At 46.2% G+C, this 22761-nt stretch overlaps 1 protein-coding gene across 1 annotated transcript in view; it reads left to right on the top strand.

The window, feature by feature from the left end:
* Nucleotides 1–22761, top strand: part of LOC142575014 (uncharacterized) — a 168314-nt gene that overhangs the window by 88444 nt on the left and 57109 nt on the right. The window contains exon 8 of the mRNA XM_075683990.1: nt 2702–2777. Coding sequence (XP_075540105.1) covers nt 2702–2777 — 76 coding nt within the window. The remainder of the gene's footprint in view (nt 1–2701; nt 2778–22761) is intronic.

Raw genomic sequence — 22761 nt, 5'->3', positions numbered from 1 at the left:
CATGTGTATAAAAGCAGTCATGTTATCTGCAATATGGCAGTACCCGAACTGAAGGTCGATAGAAGAAAATAAATGCTGCAGATCCAACAAGTAGGAATCAATATACGGCGAAGCTTTGTGTGAATGCATAAAGAGCCGAAACACACACAAGCGCGGGCGCGCAAAAATTATGCAGAGTCTGTTGTTAAGCGAAGTTGCTGATTACTACCGACTACGAAGGACGCCCTGAGCGCATCATGGCGTTCAATTTGAGTCCATTCAGTCCGCAAGAAGCACTTGCTTCCTCATTACCGTGCAGCCGCGGATACGCGAATGGGATATATTTTTTCTTTTTTCTTTCGCGCATGGCCAGCGCCGCCGCAGGATGGATGGATATTATCAGCGTCCCCTCTGGAACGCGGTGGTGGGTTGCGCCACCAAGCTCTTGCTATTGTACTGCCCAATGTCCTACCTGGGTTAAAAAAGAAACAGAAAAAGAAAAAAACGAGATAAATTCCCATAAGCAAATTTGCTTCAGCGTTCGCCGTTGCCGCGGAGGCGAGTGCCATCTGATGGGGGTGATAGCCACACAGCGGCACGCGGTGCGCCCACGCTGCGCTGTGGCTGATTTTCCCATTCAGTAAGAGGCTGCAGTCCCTGTCGCGAAACGCAGCGAGGTTTGTAAAGAAAGGCATCGCATTTAATGTTTTGCACCTTCTAGGCAATCCAGGGTGTCCGACGCAGCGCATAGCCATCTTTTCTTGCTATTTAAAAAAATGCCAATCGTCCACTTAGAATCGCCTGATGTTAACCTTTTTTCTGACGAGGATCACATGGGAAGCTCAAGAGCTCAGTGAAATCTAGAACAAGCCGTCGTCGACTTCCTTTCGTAATACTTGTCGTTCAGTAGGGAAGACGCGGTAGCGACCTGCGTGCACTGGGCTGACTTGGCCGGTGTGGATGCCGTGCTTCACAAGAGACATTTGGCACAGAGGCCGGTCACCGAGATCAAAAATTTCCCAGTACGAGGGTGGAAGGCAACGAAGTGCATCCGCAAGTTGGGCTGGTAGGTCAGGAGCAGTCATTGTCTTCGAAGTATTTCACGCTGGAGATGTAGGGCACGAACCAAGAGTTGTAAGTGAAGGAGTGCCACCACTTATGGTAGAAGTATCGCAGGCCGGGGCAAGTATTGCAACGGATGAACCGTGAGGTAGTACCTGATGGCATATGCTGTATTAAGGCAGGTGTCATGGATGCTGAGACCGTTTGTAATCGTCCTTGGTGACGTGTGGATATAGCCACATAACTCACGGTCGCGTGAGGTAGGCTAACATAATCAGTGGAACAAGTTGACTCGAGGAAAGATTTAAAGGCGCAACGAAATCGGTTAGGGCGGGTTGTACAATGGCCGCAGAACAGTCAACAACCGCTGAATGGACTGACAGAAAATCTAAGACGATGGTAATTTTGTGGGAGCACGGCTGCAAGATGTAGAACAAAAGAGAAATGTGGCGCCCGGCAGCAGTGGCACAGGTGGCACACCTTCCGGTGACATCCGGTGTTTTCCCGTCGGCGTCACGGACGACAGATAGTGTGGCATTAGTTGGAACTTTTTTTGGCCACGCGCGCATGTTCCAGTTGTTCGCCGATATGTCCGCTCCTATGTCTCAGTGCTCTTACAAGGCATGCCCTTTACGTCCGCATATATGAGGTTGCAATGGCAGGGGAGCGTCAGAAAAGGAATTTCGCGCAGGGTAGTCATGACACGTCTTGTAGCTGCACCAGTTTGTTTTCCGAAGAACGGAGGGAGGAGGAGGGAGACAGGGAGCGAAGAGGCAGGAGGGAGCGACGTGGTGAACGGCTACGGTTTGCTCATGCAGGCAAATATGTCGAACACGCTGTCTTCGATAATGTGTGCAGCTGGCGGGGATTGCCATATGACAGGTGTTTGTAAAGCTCGGCCAAGGCTGCAAGTTCCAAGGACTTCAGCAATGGCGGGAAATATGTCCAAGGCGTCCGCAGCAGAAGCAGATAGGTATCCCATTGGAAGCGCGCCATTCTGCCGAAAATGAAGATGAAGTGTACGAACTTCGGGATACATCGGGTGAGCACTATTCGGGTCGGTTGACAGGGCAACGTGGCAACGTCCAAGGTTAGCCCATTCTTGACGCAAAAATAACGGGAATTGTTCCTTGGAAATTGTCTGGGGACACGAACCAGCGAAAGAGCTAGGGAAGTAGCTTTATTCTCCTAGCGGACAATGCCCTCGAAATTGTGCCATGCAGTAGGAATGGATGGGTGACGGAGGTCTTCGAAATTTTAAGGATAAATGACCATTGTTCAAGGCATTAGGCGCAAAGTACACCTTTGCTCGGCGTATTCAGCACGAATGTATAAAATTCTTTCTCTGTCAGCATAATTGGCATCGTTGGGGATTTGTTTAGCACAGCATTGAAATGGAAAGAGGAAAATAAATGTACGCTTCTTCCATATTCAATTTGTCTTGTTCCTCCCTGCTCATAGCAACAAACCATTACCGTCGAAGCCTGTTGTTTGTTCTCCTTAATAAGTGCATTTGATTTTGCTTAAACAGAGCAACAAAGAATGTAAACTTGATGTGCTTTAGGACGCAACAGTACTTTATTTTTCGGGATACCGCACTTGACTAAAAGAACATTTACCGTTTTCTATACACTCTTGAGGACTTGACTCTTCTTCGCAGCGTGTACTTCCTCAAGTTGAAGCTCCTCATGACATCCCGGAACGTGGAAGTGGTCCACTTCATCCCGGCGCTCACCGTGAGTAACGCGCAACACAACTCAAGGAATGCTCGTAATGCGTGGCGGGTGAGATTTACACATTTCTAGGACGACAGTTGACTTCCCTTTGCTGCAGTAACCAGGCTGAAGCAGCGCCACTCATGAAATTAAACGTAAGCAAATGGAAATATATGCACATGCTACACCGAGCTTGCCTCATAAACATGTGAACATGTTTTTTAAAGAAGCAGCTGTTTGTCTTTAGGCTCCTACAAGTATCTCAGCCTTCATTTTGCTAATGATACGTTACGGTACAAGCCTCTAGGCCATCCTGGAACTTACGCTAATTGTGTGCTAAGATAATGCTGCAGAAATATTTCCTCCGTAACTACGTCTTTAAAACTGTCACTTCATAAAACACTCGTTCTCTGAAAATTATTCTATGCTTCTGCTAGTGCGCATTATCCTTAAGCATGAATAGTCCTTGGCCATGATACCATTAAAAACTGAGCAGCTTTCTTTTTTCTGTCTAATTATTTCCGTTAGTCGAAATTGTCTTAGATTTTGTGGTTTTATGTGCCAAAACTACGACTTCATTGAGATCCCCACCATTGTTGGGGACTCCGCTTGATTTCTGACCACCTGGGGTACTCGTACGCGCACCTAAATAAAAAAATCAGGACGCATTCTAGCCTGGGAAGGTGGTTGCGGGGCCATCACCTAGGGTATGGCGACGAGACAAACAGTAAACTTTGGCAAACGTTCTTCGTATTACTGCGATATACTGATTACTGTGGTATACACTGCGATATACTGTTATATACGACGCTATGAGCCATTGCATATTTTGCTTGCTAACGGGAGTATGAGCCATTGCTTCCGAGGGTATGAGCCATCACAGTTTTCCACATATTGTACAATATCTACAGCAACCCCAGGGACTCGCGCCAGCAGTTCAAGACCATCCTCAAGAAAGCGATCGACTTGGCCGGCTCTCGACCCTTGGTCGTCGTCGGTGACTTCAACGCACCGTACGGCATCTGGGGTTACGTCTACGACACTACCAAGGGGCGCAACTTGTGGCAAGACGCCAACGAGATGGACCTCACTCTGGTCGCTGACAAGAATTTTCCTACTCGCATCGGCAACTCCGTCACCCGGGACTCGACACCCGACCTCGCGTTCGTCAGGAACGTTGAAGACGTGGGCTGGGAGAACACCGCCATGGAGTTTGGCAGCGACCACTACATTCTCGAGACCAACTTCAAGGTGTCTCGGAGTAGGATCAAGGAATTCACGTTCATCGATTGGGACCGCTTTCGCAAGATTCGCGAAGAACCCAGCAGAGCCAGGGCACCCGCCATCCTCGAAGAATGGTGCGAAGGCGTCCGGAACGACGCTTCCGCGGCTACCAAGAAAGTGGAAACCGATCTCGACGTCGAGCGGATGGACAGCAGACTTGCCCACCTGATCGAGGCCAAAAACGCCCTGCTCCGCCGATGGAAGGGTCAAAGGCTCAATCGCAGACTCCGAAAAAAGATCTCGGAGCTGAACAAGGTCATCGATGACCACTGCAAGGCGCTATGCCAGCAGCAGTGGGACGAGCTCTGCGAATCCATCGACGGACAGATTCGCAACGGCAAATCCTGGGGTATGCTCCCGCTACTCACAACGAGATTATTAAATTCTTCTACATGTCTAGAAGGGTCTTTCCACCCCCTCACCCCAAGTTGCATAGGGCGCAAGCCGTTTCGCTTAGGCTTCTGCGGACCAGTACGTATCCGTGTCTGTCCGTTCTCCACGAGGCTTACCCGGATGTGTATCGTGACGACGCCTGCCCCTCCTGCGGACAGACCTCCACTCTAGCGCACATGCTGTGGGAGTGTGGGTGGACATACCCCAAGTTCATCAAGGAGGAATGGGACTCGCTTCTGCGTAGCCCCGCTCTAGAAAAGCAAATCCTGGCTGTCCGGCGTGCCCGCGACCGGGCCGGTGGGCTAGACCTGGCGGTCCCGGCGTGGGACTAGCCGGGTGCGCGACGAGTTCGCGTCCTCGCCGGACCTGCAATAAATGTTTCTTCACTCACTCATTGTTCTCTATGATGCATTTTGTGTTCTCTATCATGCTTCCCCGTTTCGATATAGCGCCGACCCGTTCAATCTATCGCTACAACCTAGAACTAGGGCTGCTAGGCGAACACCCCCGTTGAAATATATAATTTAAGAATTGATTGATTTATACAATACTGCAGGCCCAAAAGAGGACCCAAGCAGGAGGGGCATAATACACAAATATTTAAATGTACATGTAGGTATATATATATATATATATATATATATATATATATATATATATATATATATATATATATATATATATGAAAAAGAAATACAAAAGCAATGCAACATACGTATGTAATGATCAGAAAAAAATGATAGCCACGACTAAATAAATCTATTAGAAGAAACACTGAAGGAAAACAACTAGACAAACATTAGAACAGTATCACACGCATATATGAGCACTTGCAACCATAATCGTGAGACAGAAAAAAAATCAAGTACCAGAACTTGAACGAGCGACCATTGCAAGATGCTGAAAATAATATAAGGAAGACGTGGAATGTATGACACAAAATTCACGTTTAAAAAAAGCAGAAAGAGAACAGTAACGAGGCTTGCCGACATAGCAGTACTGTTAACATTAAAGACAGATGCGTTCAATAGAATCGGTGTTTATCAATTGTGATAATGGCAGGCTGTTCCTATCTGCTACAGTGCGCGGGAAGAAGGAAAGCTTAGAGGTTAGTTCGGGTGTTATAAGGTGTTAAAGAATCAGCGTGACGATGCCGTGTTCGACGCGCTGGTAGTGGTTTAACATAAGCCTGTGGATAGACGGACACACAGTTGTTTTTAAGCAAGAAAGAAACTTTAGCCGTGTTTTCTTACGTAGCTGCAGCATTTGAATATTATGTTGATTCATTGGGCTAGTAGGAGAATCAGTCTATATTTAGAAAAAATTAACCTGACAGGTTTACGTTGGACAATCTCTAAAGCGTTAATGTTAATTTTGTACAGGGATCCCACACAATGCATGCATATTCTAGTTTCGGTCGGATCAGTGAATTGTAAGTCAGTAATCTAGTTCCAGAGAGAGCATGCTTTAGTTTGTACACAAAGCTTCCTGAAATAAGGGTTACATATGTTAGAAATCGTGCTATTACAGCGGAGGTCACTAGTTATTGCGATTCCAAGATATTGAGAGTTATCTATTGGCTGACTTTGGTCAGCGGTCCAGCGCTGAGATTATAGACAAAAGACATTCTATGTTTATTTTTTTGTTATGGACATGTAAACTGCTTTCTCACTGTACAATTCCATGCCCCATCGACTTCACCTGGAAAGAGTGTTTTGAAGGTCAGAATTAAGCATTCATTGATCTTCATAACAAGTAACCTCGTTAAACAACACACAATCGTCAGAGAATAGTATAACTTGCACAGGATGACAAATTTCCTTAGTGATGTCGTTTATTTATATTAGAAATAGTAAAGGTCCTAGCACGCTACCTTGAGGTATTCCAGAGGTTACTGAAAGTTCGTTAGAAGAGTAACTATCAATTGAAAGAAACTGCTTGCGATTAGACAGATAAGCCGCCTTCCAGTTGATGATATAGGCTGAAAGTCTATCGACTGTAGTTTCTCTATAAGTTTATTGTGAGGAACAAGATCAAATGGCTTTCTTAAGGTCTAAAAATATTACGTCAATTTGGCTTCACTTGTCAGGAGCACTTGCAAAGTTGTGAATAACTGTGGTTACTTGTGCTACAGCAGAGAAACCCTTCCGGAAATCGTGCTGATGAGGAGACAGTACGTTGTTGTCACTTAGGAATTTGGTTCTTTCATTAGCTATAATATGTTTGATTAACTTGCAACATGATGAAGTTAGTGATATCAGACGATAACTAGGTACTAGGGTATTGTAGGCTTTTTCCGTATGAGAACGACACGTGCAGTTAGCCAGTCTGTAGGAAGATTAGCCGAAGATAACGAGGAACGGGAGATAACAACAAGAAAAGGGGCTATCGCTTCAGCATACCCGCGCAGAAAAGCGTTCGGTATGTTGTGTGATCCTGGAGATGATTTAGCTTTGAGGTTCAGTAACATCGACACTACACCCGATTGCGAAACAATATCAGAGGTACAGTTACATGACACGCAGTTAAGGTTTATACCATCATGGAAATTTGAAAAAAAAGCTACTATGAAAATAATTATTGAAGTGCTCCGCGATACGTCGTTTCTCTACAATGACATTGCCCTCGTGAACAATTTGGTCAGTTGACTTGGTTTTTGTGCTTTGAAAAGCCCAAATTTCTTGGGGTGCCGTTTGAATGAAATTTGGCAATGTATCGTGAAAATACCTGTGCTTAGCTTGCCGTACTTCAGGGTTTAGTTTATTTTGGATTTCGTGAATCGAAACACGTGAGGCACATCGTCGTCTTAAACACTTTTCTTTTAAGGTGCAAGATATCTCTCGTTATCCAGGGAGTAGCCTTGGAAGCTTTCTTTAAGTTTATTGGGAATAAAGCCGCTAAGGGCCCCCAGTGAGTAATAATTTCTTTAAATTTATCCCAAAGCACAGTAGCATTGTTCTCGTGAAAGTTATCAAGGCATTGTTCAAGATTATCCAAGACACTTCCGTCTCTCGCACGAGAAAAATCTTTAGCAGTGGTTGCTTTAAATTTTTTGGTGTTAAGCCCCCCACTTCCAACGAACAAGAAAAATATACCAGACTGTGGTCAGAAATTCCAGGTTCAACCGAAACTAAAAGGTTTTTAAAGAACGACTTACAAAAACGAGGTCAAGTATGGCAGCTGACGTACCATAAGTGCGCGTTGGCTGTTTTACAACCTGTTGTAGATTGTGAGACAGAATGATGTCATGCAAGTAACCTAGGTGTGAATTAATTCCGGTGCAGAAAACATCCCGGTGTTAACAATACCTGCTCTGTTGATTTGTTTTTCAGGAATCCATACTCCGGGGAAGTAATAACATAGTACTTATGAAAAACATTTTCGAGACGAGTATCAATGACACCTTCAAAAATTTTTGATAAGATGGGTGGAACGGTTTACATATACTAAATACAGTGCCGGTCCTAATATAGATCCTTGAGGAACACCATGCTGAATTGCCAATTTCTCTAGGGGTACGCCAGTAGCCTGAACATACTGCAATCTGTTATTTAAATAGCTCTTTAGCATGTCAGATGAAATACCAGGTATGCCACAACTGTAAAGCTTGCGTAGCAGGATGCTGTGATGAAGGCGTTCAAGTGGTCTTTCGGAAATATAAGAGGCCTATAGTGCACAGTTTCATTTCGATGTTCTTAATAATTTTGTCTTTTACTGTTAACAGTTCCTGCTCTGTTGATTTGTTTTTCAGGAATCCATACTGCGAGGAAGTAACAACATTGCACTTATCAAAATGATTTTCGAGACGAACATTAATGTCACCTTCAAAGACTTTTGATAAAACGGGTAGAACAGAAATGGGTCTATAATTAGATATGTCATTCTTTCCCCACTTTTATAAGCTGTACATACACGTGCTATGTTCATCTGATCTGCGTACACTCCGCTTTCTAACATACGATTTTTGGTGTAACAAAAGACGTCACATATTAAAGAACATACATGCTTCAAAGGTACTGCTAGTATACTATCATGCCCAGGTTAAACTAAATTTTTTTCCTTATGAATTAATGAAGCCATTTCATAAGTAGTAGTTGGAATAAGCGCAATAGAAATTTTTACGGGAGTAATTAGATTAGAAAGTGTGCCTGGCACTGATGTGGTCCCCGACGTATATATAGAATCTGCTACATTAATGAAAACATAATTGAGAGCGATTGCGCGATCAGAGCCTGTAAGTTCACCATTGACTGTCATAATAGTTAGGGGCGGCTCTGTCTTACATTTATTCGTTATTACCGTATTTCATGCCAAACTTTTCTATTGTGAGACTGTGGTTCCGTAGACAGATCAAAATAGTAAGTTGATTTAGCTACTTTAATATCCTGGTTAAGTATATTTCTGTATTTTTTAAATTCAATTAGGGTTTTGTCATCACGGCTATTGATAAACTTGTGATACAAATGGTCTTTCGTCTTAATTATTTTGTATAGTTCCCGAGTCATCTGAGGCTTTTTAAACGTTTTGCAAGTTTTAATTTCTTCTAGTGGAAAGGCATTGTTGTAGCGAGAAAGAAACTGTTTAATAAAGCAGTATATGCTTTGTTTACGTCAGTTGTATCGTACCAATTATACCAATGTGAACTTTCAACTATTGTTTTGAACGTACTCAACGTGTTAGCAATAATTACTCTGTGTAACGTGGGACCTTCATATCTACGTCATGCATGATAGGTAGGAAGCAAAAGATTCGCAAATAATCGCTGATGTCATGGGAGAGGAAACCAGAGAGAATGTTATTAGATACCAGATTTTTAATACATACGTGTAGTAGACTACTTTTTTCAACAGTTAACCTACTGGGTAAAGTTATATAATTCCAGCAGGCAAAGGATGCGACGGTATTATTTAATTTCGTTGGGCATAAATCGTTTGACAATAACTTAGTATTTATGTCACCCATAATAATACATACGCATCCGGTGGAACTCAGATACACCAGTAAATTTTCTAGGAAGTCGAAGAAGTGCCGTTTCTTACCGGTAGGAGGTCTGTATATCGCAACGACCACTACATTTTAGTAATACAGTAATGCATTCTACATTAGATTCTATTACGCAAAATCTATTACAGAATGTTGGTACAATTTGTTTGCCTACACAGCGAGACCACCACCTTTGCAGTGAAGCCTTAATAATCCAATATAAGTACAATTCTCAAAGTGGGGATGATCCTCATAGGATGTTAGCCATGTTTCTGACCAAAAAATCAAATTCATGCTTTATGGAACCAAAACACAAGTACAGATGGTCACACTTGTGTTTGATACATCGAGCATTAAAATAAATAGCACTGAGCCAAGCTTCGTCCTGAAGCCTTCAACATTAGAGCCAGCACAAGTTCGCTCCCAGTTCATGGTGATCCGACATTCCATCTTAAAAAATGAACCTTACCTAGTCGTTTTTTCAGATCGCCATGATCAGTGATCCTCAGAGCGTCAGTCAGTTCCCTTTGACATGCGAATACCTTACCCCCAATGGTCCCGACATATTTCCATGACACTAATTTCTTGCGCGCAATGGCGGCACCTCACAACTGCTTATTAAACTGAGATAGATGGTCATTATCATAAACGGCCCCTACATCCGAGAAACCAAGCTTACTGTTATTAAGTCTCTGTTTCCTTGCATTAGAACGGAACGTGTTGCTTTTTTCTCGTCGAACAAAACTAACTATTTTGTCCGTCTCGTCCAAGTTCCCAGTGGGAATGTAGTGACGTATCAATGTGCAATTTACTGACTGGTTCACCCACTTCAATTTGTTTTAAGACATTGTTGCAAATGGGTCGCAAGCCCCAACGGTAGCGTTGGCCTGGCGGCCTGAGGCACAGCTGGAAGCATCCAAAGCTCCTGGCAACTTGTTTATTCTAGCATCGCAAAAGAGCGGCCGGTCAGGTCGACCGAAGTGGAGAAACGGGAGACCACGTTACTCGACTGAAGAAAGTGAAGCTTCTCTCTTGGCGTCCGGGCACAGCTGCTTTTATACTCTCGGAGGCGAGGGCTAGAAGGAACGGCTCGCAAGAGGCGCACGTGACGGCGGCGTACGGACACGTGACAAGAAGTGACGTATCCGCCGGGCCGGCGCCGGTCAGACTTCCTCGCTTCACAGTTGGGGAGCTCCTCTCCCCGGCTGCCGCGCTTTGACAAGCGTGGGCACCAACACACACACACACACACACACACACACACACACACACACACACACACACACACACACACACACACACACGCACACGCACACACACACACACACACACACACACACACACACACACACACACACACACACACACACACACACACACACACACACACACACACACACACACACACGCGCGCGCGCGCGCGAAGACACGTGGCATTGAAACATGCCTGGATGCGCTCAGCAGGAGGCGTTGGGACAGCGCTGAACTGGCCAAAATGTGCACCGCTGTGAACGAAGCCCCGGCGTCCGTTGCATCCGCGCCGGCTATACCGCACGTCGGAGGCGAAACGTAACAGACCGCCCCACCGGGAAAAGGAGATCCCGATGGTCAGGGGACTGCATCCGCTGTCCGGAGGGATGTCGCTCGATGATGCTCATAACCGAAGTCGGTCGTCCTTCGGCGTTTCTTGAGCGCAGCGCACAGAGAAGACCTCGTTCTCACGTTTAGGTTCACACGGGACACTGCAAAGTGACTTCGGGAGAGTTGCCATTTTTTTTCTCGTTCCCCGCAAGCGTTAGAACTACGCCGAAACTCAACCGCTCAGTCAGCAAGCACGACACAACCCTCACTAAGCCATGCCAGGCTCTTTCCCCTTTTTTACTACTGCCTAGTTTCTTACAGTTAGCAGCACTCAGAACGCGTCCACAAATTGGAAAATTGCACTAAAAGCACGTCATGACTTTGAAACACTAAACAAAAGCAATATGTTAAATATCCTGCCTCAAGAAGAAAAACATCAGTAACAAACAACTTTGAGGCTGATTCCTACGTTAGGGGCCTCGACTTAAGCCATCGGCGTTACCGTTGAGACTCCCCTTTTTGTAACGCACCTCAAAGGAATATTGTTGCAAAGCGAGGCTCCAGCGCCAGAGGCGGCCATTTTTTCAAGAGATGGTCTGCAGCCATTGGAGAGGGCAGTGATCCGTCTCAATGATAAAACTCGAGCCGGCTAGGCAGCATGACAATTTCTGAACGGCCCACACGAGACACGCACACTCTTTCTCAGTGGCGCTGTACGCCTGCTCACGACTGGTCAGCTTACGACTAGCATACAGGACGAAGTGTTCCACTTCTCCATTTTCCCGTTGGCACAGTACAACGCCCATGCCTCCCTCACTAGCATCGGACTGAACAACGAACCCTTTTGTGTAGTCTGGCGATCGTAGCACAGGCTGGCTTGTTAGGGCGCTCTTTCGGGCGCTAAAAGCTCTTTCCCTTGTCTCGTCCCAGACGACTGTTTGGGGCTCTGTTTCTTTAAAACATCCGTCAGGGGACCGGCGATATCAGAGTACCTGGGGATGTACCTCTGATAGTAGCCGGCGACACCTAAGAACGACCGAATATCGGTCTTCGTGCGCGGTTGCGGGAAGTCTCGCACAGCGGCCACCTCTATTTCAGAGGGGCGGCGACGACCCCGTCCAATCACGTGACCGAGGTAGACAACCTCGGTTTGTGCTAACTGGCACTTGGGAGCCTTGACTGTCAAGCCCGCTTCGCACAGGCGGGTTAGCACTGCCCGCAGGTGTGCCATATGCTCAGACCAGGATGCGGAGAATATCGCTACGTCGTCTAAATATGGTAAAGCGAATTCTTCCTGTCCCCGCAACACTTTGTCCATGAGGCTTGAAAAGCAGTATGGCGCGTTCTTCAAACCAAAACTCAAAACTCTAGGACGGAATGTTTCCATTGGTGAAATGAACGCCGCATACCTACTAGCTTCTTCTGTAAGTGCAACCTGCCAATAACCCCTGACAAGTTCTAGGGTGGAAATAAACTGAGCGCTACTAACTTTCTCAAGGCGCTCCTCGATGTTAGGGATCGGATAAATTTGATCCTTAGTGATGGAATTAAGCCTGCGGTAGTCGACGCAAGGACGAGGTTCCTTGCCAGGTACCTCAACTAAAATCAAAGGGGAGGTATAATCACTCTCACCCACCTCAATAACACCGAGCTGCAGCATTTCCTTTACCTCAGCCTCCATAATATAGCGCTGGCGGGGTGACACCCGGTACGCCTTGGAACGTACTGGCTCTGGGGAGGTAAGTTCTATTTCATGAGTAAAGACAGAAGTCCTACCAGGCCTCTCAGAGAACTGACCTTGAAACTCTTGCAAGAGCTGGTGTAGTTCGGTTTTCTGCTCAGGCGACAGCGGTGCTTTTTACTGATTAAGTCACTAATGACTTGATCAGTGTCTTCCCTGTTCGTCACTGAGCCTAGTCCCGGAAGCTCGACCGGAAGCTCTTCGGGAACTTTTACCATCGTACACACCACTGCTTCCCGTTGTCTATAGGGTTTGAGCAGATTGCAGTGGTAAACTTGCTGTGCTTTCCGTTTCCCTGGCAGACTCACCACGTAGTTAACGTCCGACAGTTTTTGAACAACCCGTGCTGGGCCCTCCCACTGCACGTCGAGTTTGTTTTTTAGCGATGTGCGCAATATCATTACCTCATCGCCCACCTCAAAACGACGTGCCCTGGCTGTCCGATCATAATAAACCTTGGCCCTCTGCTGGGCCTTTGCCATTGCTTCACCTGACAACTCCTGTGCCCTTCTTAAGCGTTCGAGGAGCCTAAGCACGTACTCCACCACGACTGGGTCGTCGCCCCTGCCTTCCCACGAGTCTGGAAGCATGCGAAGCGGAGACCGCAGCGAGCGACCGTACATCAGCTCAGCTGGTGAAAACCCCGTAGCCGCATGCGGCGTGGTCCTTAATGCAAACATGAACCCAGGCAGACACAGCTCCCAGTCAGTTTGTTGTTCAAAACACAATGCTCTCAACACGCGCTTCATGACGGAGTGGAGCTTCTCAACGGAATTCGACTGTGGGTGGTACACTGAGCTGTGTAACAGCTTTACCCCGCACCTTTCGAGAAAGGCTGTCGTCAAAGCGCTAGTAAACACTGTGCCCTGATCTGACTGGATTTCCGCAGGAAAACCAACTCGCGCAAATATGGACAGTAGTGCATTGACTATCGCAACTGAGCTGAGTTCTTTAAGCGGCACTGCTTCAGGGAACTTTGTCGCTGGGCAGATCACAGTCAAAATGTGTCTGTACCCCGTGGTTGTTACCGGCAGAGGTCCCACTGTATCAATAACGAGCCGTCTAAAAGGCTCCGTAATGATAGGTAGCAACTTCAATGGCGCCCTCGATTTGTCCCCTGGTTTGCCCACCCGCTGACAGGTGTCACATGTCCTCACAAAGTGTTTTTCATCACGAAAACACCCTGGCCAATAGAACTGTTGCAAGAGACGGTCCTTAGTCTTGTTAACTCCCAGGTGTCCGGACCACGAACCCCCATGCGACAAGCGCAACAGATCCTAGCTGACGGTTGCACTGAGGCACGATCAGCTGATCGAACTCCACTCCCCTGCGGTCTAGGTACTTCCGGTACAGGACCCCACTTCTTTCCACAAAACGAGCATTTTTCTTGGCGATACCTTCCTTGACATTGCAGCGCATGTTTTCTAGGCTGCCATCCGTTTTTTGCTCGGCTATCAAAGCCGACCGGCTGACTTTTAGCAACCTATTAAGTCCATCTGACGTAGGCGCGATGAGCAAATCTGCAGATAGCTCTTCTAACTTTCCCGTGTCGGGCATTTCCTCTCCAGTATCTGGTGCCTTCAACGCTACGTGCTCAATTTTATTCAGTTCGGACGTGCTCTGAATATCAGCTTGCTGCGCCTCCGACCCTTTCTCATTGTTCGAAAACGTCGGCCCCGCAACTACTACCATTGCAGCGAGCTCCCGAACTCTCGATCTGGTTAAGGCCTGAACGCTAGCCTCACCAAACAAAAGCCCCTTCTCGCGCAGGTGGTGATCGGACCTGTTCGAAAATAGGTACGGGTACTGGGGGGGGGGCAGCATAGATGACACTGCGGCCTCCGTCTTAAGTGCTCCGAAAGGTCCTTCAATACGCACTTTTGCTACGGGAAGACACACGCTATGAGCTTCCACGGCTTGCTTGATCCATGCGCACTCGCCCGTGAACATATTTGGTTCTACGTAAGAGGGGTGAACTACATCCATTGTAGCTGCGGAATCACGAAGCACTCGGCACTCTTTCCCGTTCACGAGGAGGTCTCGCATGTAAGGCTCGAGAAGCTTCATGTTCTCGTCAGTGCTGCATAATGACAAAAACACGACTTTTGTTTTTGTTTCCGCACACTGCGCCGAAAAGTGACCCGGCTTCTAGCACGTATAACACACGCGCGCTTGCCTCGTCTCGAACCGCTTTCTGTGTTCGGCTTCGGCTGCCGCCGTCTCCTTACGTTCGGTCGGACTGCTTTCACTCGCATCCGCACTACGTGTGTCCCCCCTTGGTCTCATGGGTGTGAACTTCGGCCTCTCAAACTTGGAGCCAAATTCACCCTTTTGACCGTCCTTAACTCCGCGAGTCCGACGCGTCACAAACTCCTCGGCTAGCTCAGCGGCTTTAGCCACCGTACAAACATCTGGCCTATCCAAGACCCAGTACCGCACGTTCTCAGGTAACCGACTATAAAACTGTTCCAGCCCGAAGCACTGCAGAACTTTCTCGTGGTCACCAAACGCTTTCTCTTCTTTGAGCCACTCCTGCATGTTTGACATAAACTTGTAGGCAAACTCTGTATATGACTCACTTCTGCTTTTCTCATTTTCCCGAAACTTCCGACGGAACGCCTCCGCTGACAGCCTGTACTTTTTTAGCAGACTCGATTTCACTTGGTCGAAATCTTCTGCCTCCCCTCTCTTCAAGCGAGCGACTACGTCGGCCGCCTCGCCGGGTAATAAAGTGAGCAAGCGCTGTGGCCACGTTTCCCGAGAGAACCCCTGCTTCTCGCACGTTCGCTCTAAGTTAAGCAGGAACAAACCAATGTCCTCTCCAAGCTTAAACGGCCGCATCAGGTTAGTCATTTTGAACGGTACTCGTTCTCCTGCATCGTGTGCCTGACTTCGATTATGAGCGCGTTGAATCTCTACCTCGAGACGCTTCATTTCAAAAGCGTGCTGACCGTCGCGCTCCTCTTTCTCTTTCTCTTTTTGCTCTTTACGTTCGCGCTCCTCTTTTTCTTTCTCTTTTTGCTCTTTACGTTCGCGCTCCTGTCTTTCTCTTTTTGCCGTCTCCCTCTCCTCAATGGTCTCAAGGCATTCCGACAGCTCGTCATCCTCAGCTTCCAACGCAAGAATAGCCCTTACCAGTTCTGGTTTTCTGAGTTTGTCTGAGACATCCAGACCCAACTCTCTTGCAAGCTCCAGCAATTTTGGTTTGCGCAACGACTTCAAATCCATGGCTGCTCTGAATGCTGCTTTCTCTACTGCCTACTATTGTCTTGCCGCAAACTAACCCGGCAGCAACGACAACCACAATTACCAGCTCTGTTTCTGACACTAACAAAAGCCTGGCAAAACTCAGAAGAAGAAAGTGCCGCACTCACCAAACCTCGCAGCCAAGAATTCAGCGCAGTCGTTCCGCTGCAGGCAACCAGTCATCACACAGGGCTCGTTGCACTGCTCCCGGATGGTCGTTGTGCTGCTCAGCATACAGTCGACCGTATATCTTCGCTGCTGGCCTCCGTTGTCGCGATCTCACCGCTGGCAACCAGTTGTTGCAAATGGCTCGCAAGCCCCAAGGGTAGCGTTGGCCTGGCGGCCTGGGGCACAGCTGGAAGCATCCGAAGGTCCTGGGAAAGGATGAGTCGACTGCTAACAGAACAACTTGTTTATTCTAGCATCGCAAAAGAGCGGCCGGTCAGGTCGACCAAAGTGGAGAAACGGGAGACCACGTTACTCGACTGAAGAAATCGAAGCTTCTCTCTTGGCGTCCGGGCGCAGCTGCTTTTATACTCTCGGAGGCGAGGGCAAGAAGGAACGACTCGCAAGAGGCGCACGTGACGGCGGCGCATGGACACGTTGTGAGAAGAAGTGACGTATCCGCCGGGCCGGCGCCGGTGAGACCTCCTCGCTTCAGAGTTGGGGAGCTCCTCTCCCCGGCTGCCGCGCTTTGACAAGCGTGGGCACCAACATGCACACACACACACATACACACGAAGACACGTGGCATTGAAACGTACCTGGACGCGCTCAGCAGGAGGCATTGGGACAGCGCTGAACTGGCCAAAACGTCCGCCGCTGTGAACGAAGCCCCGGCGTCCATTGCATCCGCGCCGGCTATACCGCACGTCGGAGGCAAAACGTAACAACATCAACAGGCTCTGCATTAGCCTTGACACCCTTTACTTCCAAATTCTTGACCCTCGTGCACCACTGTAGCTCTTCAAGTTGTCGTGTCAACCCCTTGTTCTCGCTCCTCAAACCTTCATTACGCTTATCAAGTTCGCTTACTTTTTTTCTCAGTGCCCTAACCTCAGATGTTTTCTTCGTCTAATCGCAAGTTTCGCTACAGTATTTCACGCTGTCTTTAGCCGAAGGAAGTTCTCGTCTCATTTCGCGCTTAAAATTGTCAAGAGCTCTTGCGAACTCCTGACATATTGGAAAAAAAAGAAGAAATCGAATTGAATAAAGTGGAAGTCAAGATACAGAAGTATGTGCCGCATGCAGTTGTGCCCACCGACTATCTGTATGCGTATGCCACTAGAAAGTACACATAATTCATTTCTCCATTGTCGCAAGATTTTTTTTATTCCATATTCAAGAAATTTGTTTACTTCTTTTCCTGGTCATTGTGGACTTGCACACATTGATGCTTCGGATTGTTTGGCAAAAGCATTGCATAAGGGCCTGTAAGTGTTTGTGTTTAGAGCCTTGCCCTCTGACTGGCCAAAGTCTGTCGACACCAACAGTGAATCCCCCCTTGCCGTCTACATTAAAATATTTCGCACTTTCTTGGAATGTCTGATTCATGTACCTCATAACAGTACACGGTGCCATTTAGTATTCTACAATGTTGAATTTGGCACATGCAGCTTCATATAAGCAAGTGTAGCTTTGTATTACAACGGAAATAAGAACGAGTGCTTCTTCAATGATCTTCATCACATTGTTGGTGCCTTCTTCAATGTGCGAAAATGGCTTGTAACAATATTGCTAAGTGTTTCATGTGAGGATGTAGAATATGCTTTTCTTTTGCTCCTTTTCTTCTTTTCTCTGAAGTTATACAGCCGAAAAAAATTTCGTCAGCAACGCCTTTTGCGTGTTGGTCTTCAAATCTTTTGGATGATGGTGTGAGCACTCAGAGGGGTGTGCCTGAAGAGTAATGCTAGTTTGTGCATAATCATATTGTTCCTGCTCGAAGGATGACATATTAAGCACATTTTTTCATACAATTAATACAAATGTTTCCATCTTTCCCCTTGCCGCTCAATAGTAGTAGACCTATTCGTTTTTCAGTTACCTTGTTGTTCATTTTTGTTAGATATGTGCGTTATGTAAGTCAAGTTAGTGGGAATATCAAGCTATTTGATGTATTCATGGAGAGTTCTAGCCGATTCCTCGTCATATGTCACAGGCAGCAGTCATTCTAGTCTCTCTTCTTGTGCTAAGAGAGCCCATTTTGTATGCTTGCAGAGCATTTGAGATTTAGGCAACAATGCCAGCTCACAAAGCATCTCATACGGCAATCACTCAGCCACTTTCGCAGATGGAGAATTCTGCAGTTGTCAATTATACTCTTTCTGTTGCCCTTGGCAGAGATTTTGATTGTACACAGCGGCAATGAATTCTAGAACCATAAAAACGAGATGACAATGGCCATATATGGTTCAAATTATTGTAGACTATGACCAGCATTGGGTCAAACCATGCTAACGGTCTGCAGTATGTAAAGAATTAATAAAGTGCTGGTTTTCATATGCTATAGCTTCTGTATGTATTAAGCCCACAAGTGCTTTCTTGGCAACGTCACCCAGGAATGCCCACTCCAAACATTCTGTCACATGCACTTCGACAGCATCTGCTTTGATTTACTTACCTGCATGTCAGTAGAGATTGGTTTAGCTCACTAAAGACTGACTATGCTGATTTCCAATGGAACGAAACCATTCTAGAAAAGTTCTCTAAATCAGACTAGCAGGTTTCGAGAACTTTTAATCTGACAAAATGACAAAATAGAAAAAGTTATTTGAAATAGGTGATGCAATGCTGATGATGCCTGGGCATGCATTTCAAGGTGCTTGGCCTTCATAATCTCTAGTAATACTGAAACTGCCAATTTTGTTCTTGTCCTATATTGTCTCTATAGGAAGAGTGCACAACAAAAACCTTGTGACCCTTTAACTGCCTTAGATGTAGGGTCATTTGATATGCACCAATATATATCATACAGGATTTAGATGATGCCTTTAAAGATGTGTCCATCATGCTGACATGTAAAGGTGCACTGACATTAAGCTTTTGTACTGAAATTTTTTACGTAATTGTGGTTCCACATGGCAGCTCTTACGACCAGACCGTGACACTAAAAGTTAGGTGTGCTTTGAGCGTTTCTTAATGTGTGCCAAGACCTGCTTCAGTAAATAAAATTTCTTTTGACTCTTCTCAAACAACTAAATTACAATTTATTGAATTCTGGTGTTCTATAAGTCACAACCAGGATACAATTACGATGGATGCCATAGTTGCGGACTCCGGCTCAACTTTCATTGCCGGAGGTTTTTAATGTGCACCCACTCCACAGTACACAAGCGTTCTTGTATTTCGCCCTCATCAGAATGCAATCGCTACGGCCAAGATCGAACCAATGACCTCAGAAGCACAATGCTTCTCAGACATTTCTTCGCATTTAGCACAAAATAAGTGTACTATACAATCTTTTTTACTGCCACTTCTCAGGGAACATAGAACATCACCCTCCCTTTCCAAGTGGCTCCTCCCATCACTCGTCAAATGTGCACCAATACAGAAAGGAAAGATCAATGCTGTAGTGCAGAGAGGTACTAAGATGCTCGGTTTTGAATGACCTAATAATGGCATGGCTTACTCCTGAACTACAGCAGGCATCATTTGTTTCTGACCTACCATTCAATAATGTCACTAGATCATGGAGTCACACTGTATTTGGCACATGTTTAAATGTTAGCGTTAATGATATATTTGTGCATCACTATATCTTTACGGAAAGGGCTTTGCAAATACACTAAAGACATACCTTGCACATGCTTTCTAGTGACAACACTAGAAAAATAACGCTGACAAATTCCGAACATAAGCACTTGCCGCGATTCCCTCTTTATAAGCCCAGAATACATAGAAGCTAGCTCATACAGATCTTGTAAACGTATTCTGGAAAACTAATACGCGAATAGATGCTGGCACTACACACTCGATAACACTACAACTGTATAACTTATGTTCAATAACTTCTCCACAGCAACTTACGAGGAGCACTGCCAAAACGGCCTTTCTTTGAGGATGCGAAATTTCCGCGCAGAAGGTACAGAGAAAAATGACGGGAAGGCTTCTTGTGTACAGTATTCATGCAAACAATAAAGAAAAGCAAGTAGCAACAACACCTAGCTGTAAAGTTAACACACAGATTTTCAGCACGTCAGAACGATCTAACATGCGTCCATCCCTTTCGTCTACATCTGTAGTTATTCTTTCTTGGGTACTTTCGTTTTTATTCCCGCGACAATAGCAGAGCCCCCAATTTCTTACAAGCGCGATATGTTCAAACCATGCCTGACTGGTCGAGGAAGGCACCACTGTAGGTTATATGAGGCATACAACTCCCGTCTCCCTAGCCCTTAGGCTGGCTGCGTTCCCAGAAAAACTACAAGGTCAGTTCCCTCCCCCTCCCGCCATTCCCTTCTTCTCATTAGCTCTAGTATAATCACTGTCCAAAGCTGTAGAAAGGATGAAGGCACCACTGAGAGCACTAAGGTCGCCAGCTTTTTTAGAATGGGAGCGCGGTAGTGAGACGGCGGTGCGACTGAACATTCTGAATAGCCACCCAGGAACGCTAGTTTTCGGACGACCAGAGACAAGCAGACGCGACGAGCGGATCATACGACACTCGGGACCTCTCGGTACGTGCTGAAAAGCTTTTCCCTTTTTTATTTTTACGCACAAGTGTTAAGCGCTGTTCAAATTCAGCGAAAATATATCATGTACCTTGGCGCGCTCAAGACCGCGTGCATGCGTAAGGTGGGGGAAAACAAGACGTTAGGGCCACCGAGAATTGAAACTATGTCGTTCAACCTATCACCTATGACTATGTCGTGCAGCCTATGAAAAAACCCGCAAAGGGTGGACAAATTAGCTGACCTATTATACATGTAGGGACCTATGGGCCGTACTTATCGGCGTCAGGGTAGCCTAGCTGCCTGAGGGATAATCTTACTGCGGTATGTCTTATGCTCGGTTGCGGTAGTCGGAAGTTCAAATCCCACCCTTTTTTTACGATGGTGCATCTGCGTATGACATCCTCCAGTGCACTACATCTGCAGGCTTGGACTAGCGCCTGACACCGGCGAAAGATGCCGAGAGTGAGTGGGGCAATACTAATCCAGGTACAACTAAATTAGGAAAGGCCACTAAGCTTAAACAAAGGCACTCCCTCGCCAGAACAAGAATTAACCTCCCTGGTGCAGTATTCGGCCACAACGTCACTAATGATCTGCTCAATGAACCAATGGCCCTCAGTCCCCAGCGGCTGCGGAACACCTGACCAAGGTGGCGGTCAGACTTGCAACGCAGCAGAGGGTGCTTATCCCTGGGTCTGGACTGGCCGCCAATGGAAACTGACCCTTCCAACGTTTACCACCCGAACCCCCTTGAGTGAGGCTAGCTTAGCAGGACTCTCCGAAGAACTATCAGACATTGTTTGCGATATTGTCGGCCTTAGTGAGAATAAAACTGGTGAGGCTTACATGTTGCTGAATAACGGCCATGTCCTCTGCTATAGAGGTCTCCCGGATAAGAAGCAATACGGAGTAGGATTCGTAGTCCATAAGGACATAGCGGGCAACATTGACGAATTCTACAGAATCAACGAGAGGCTAGCAGTAGTCGTAATGAAATTGAAAAAGAGGTATATATTAAAGGTAGTACAAGCCTGCGCTCTAACATCCAGTCACGACGATGAGGAAGTAGGTCAGTTTTATCAAGGTGTTGAATTGGCAATGAAAAAAGTGCAAACTCAAAATACTTAAGTACTGGGTGGCTTGAATGCAAAAGTGGGGAAAAGCAGGCTGGTGAAGAAGCAACTGGCAACTAAAGCGCCGATTCTAGGGAAGCAAGAGGAGATATGCTGGCAGAATTCGCAGAAAGGAATAAGCTTCTAATAACGAACACTTTTTTCAGGAAGCGTTGCAACAGAAAATGGACCTGGAAAAGCCCTATTGGGTAAACAAAAAATGAAATTGATTTCCTACTTTCTGCCGAGCCCAGCATAGTACAGGATGTAGAAGTAATAGTTAGGGTAAAGTGTAGCGATCATGGGTTAGCGAGGGCCAGGATTCACCTCAATTTGAACAGAGAACAGAGAAAAAAATTGGTAAAGAAGAAAGACGTCAATTTAGAGGCAATAATGGTAAAAGCAGACAAATTTAGGCTGGTACTTGCAAACAAAAACGCAGCTTTAGAAAAGAGAGATGATGACAACGATGATGACATAGAGGTAATCGTAACGAGGCTGGCTTCAGAGCCTACAATTGAAGTGGGAGGCAAGGCACCAAGGCAACCAGTAGGCAAGCTCTCCCAAGTAACAAAGGACCTAATAAAGAAACGACAAAGAATGAAAGTGTCCAACTCAAGAGATCAGATGCAATTCGCGGAACTGTCCAAATTGATCAACAAAACGAAAATAAATGATATTAGAAATTATAATCTGAGAAATACTGAAGAAGCCGTTAAAAATGGACGCAGCCTGAAATCAGTGAGGAGGAAACTTGGCATAGGACAAACCAATATATATACACCGAAAGAGAAGCAGGGTAATATCATCAGCAATCTAGAAGTTCTTATAAAAGCGGCGTAAGTATTTTATACTGACCTTTGCAGTGCGCAGAGGACGTAGGACCACTCTATTCAAAACAATAATGAACAGTATACAGAAACTCCTATAACTAGAGATGAGGTCAGAAAGGCCTTGCAAAGTATGAAACGGGGGAAAGCGGCAGGAGAGGA

This window comes from Dermacentor variabilis, chromosome 3, assembly GCF_050947875.1.
Source record: "Dermacentor variabilis isolate Ectoservices chromosome 3, ASM5094787v1, whole genome shotgun sequence".
NCBI lineage: Eukaryota > Metazoa > Arthropoda > Arachnida > Ixodida > Ixodidae > Dermacentor > Dermacentor variabilis.
The sequence above is the reverse complement of the archived record's forward strand: the minus strand, read 5'-3'. Positions and strand labels throughout refer to the sequence as shown.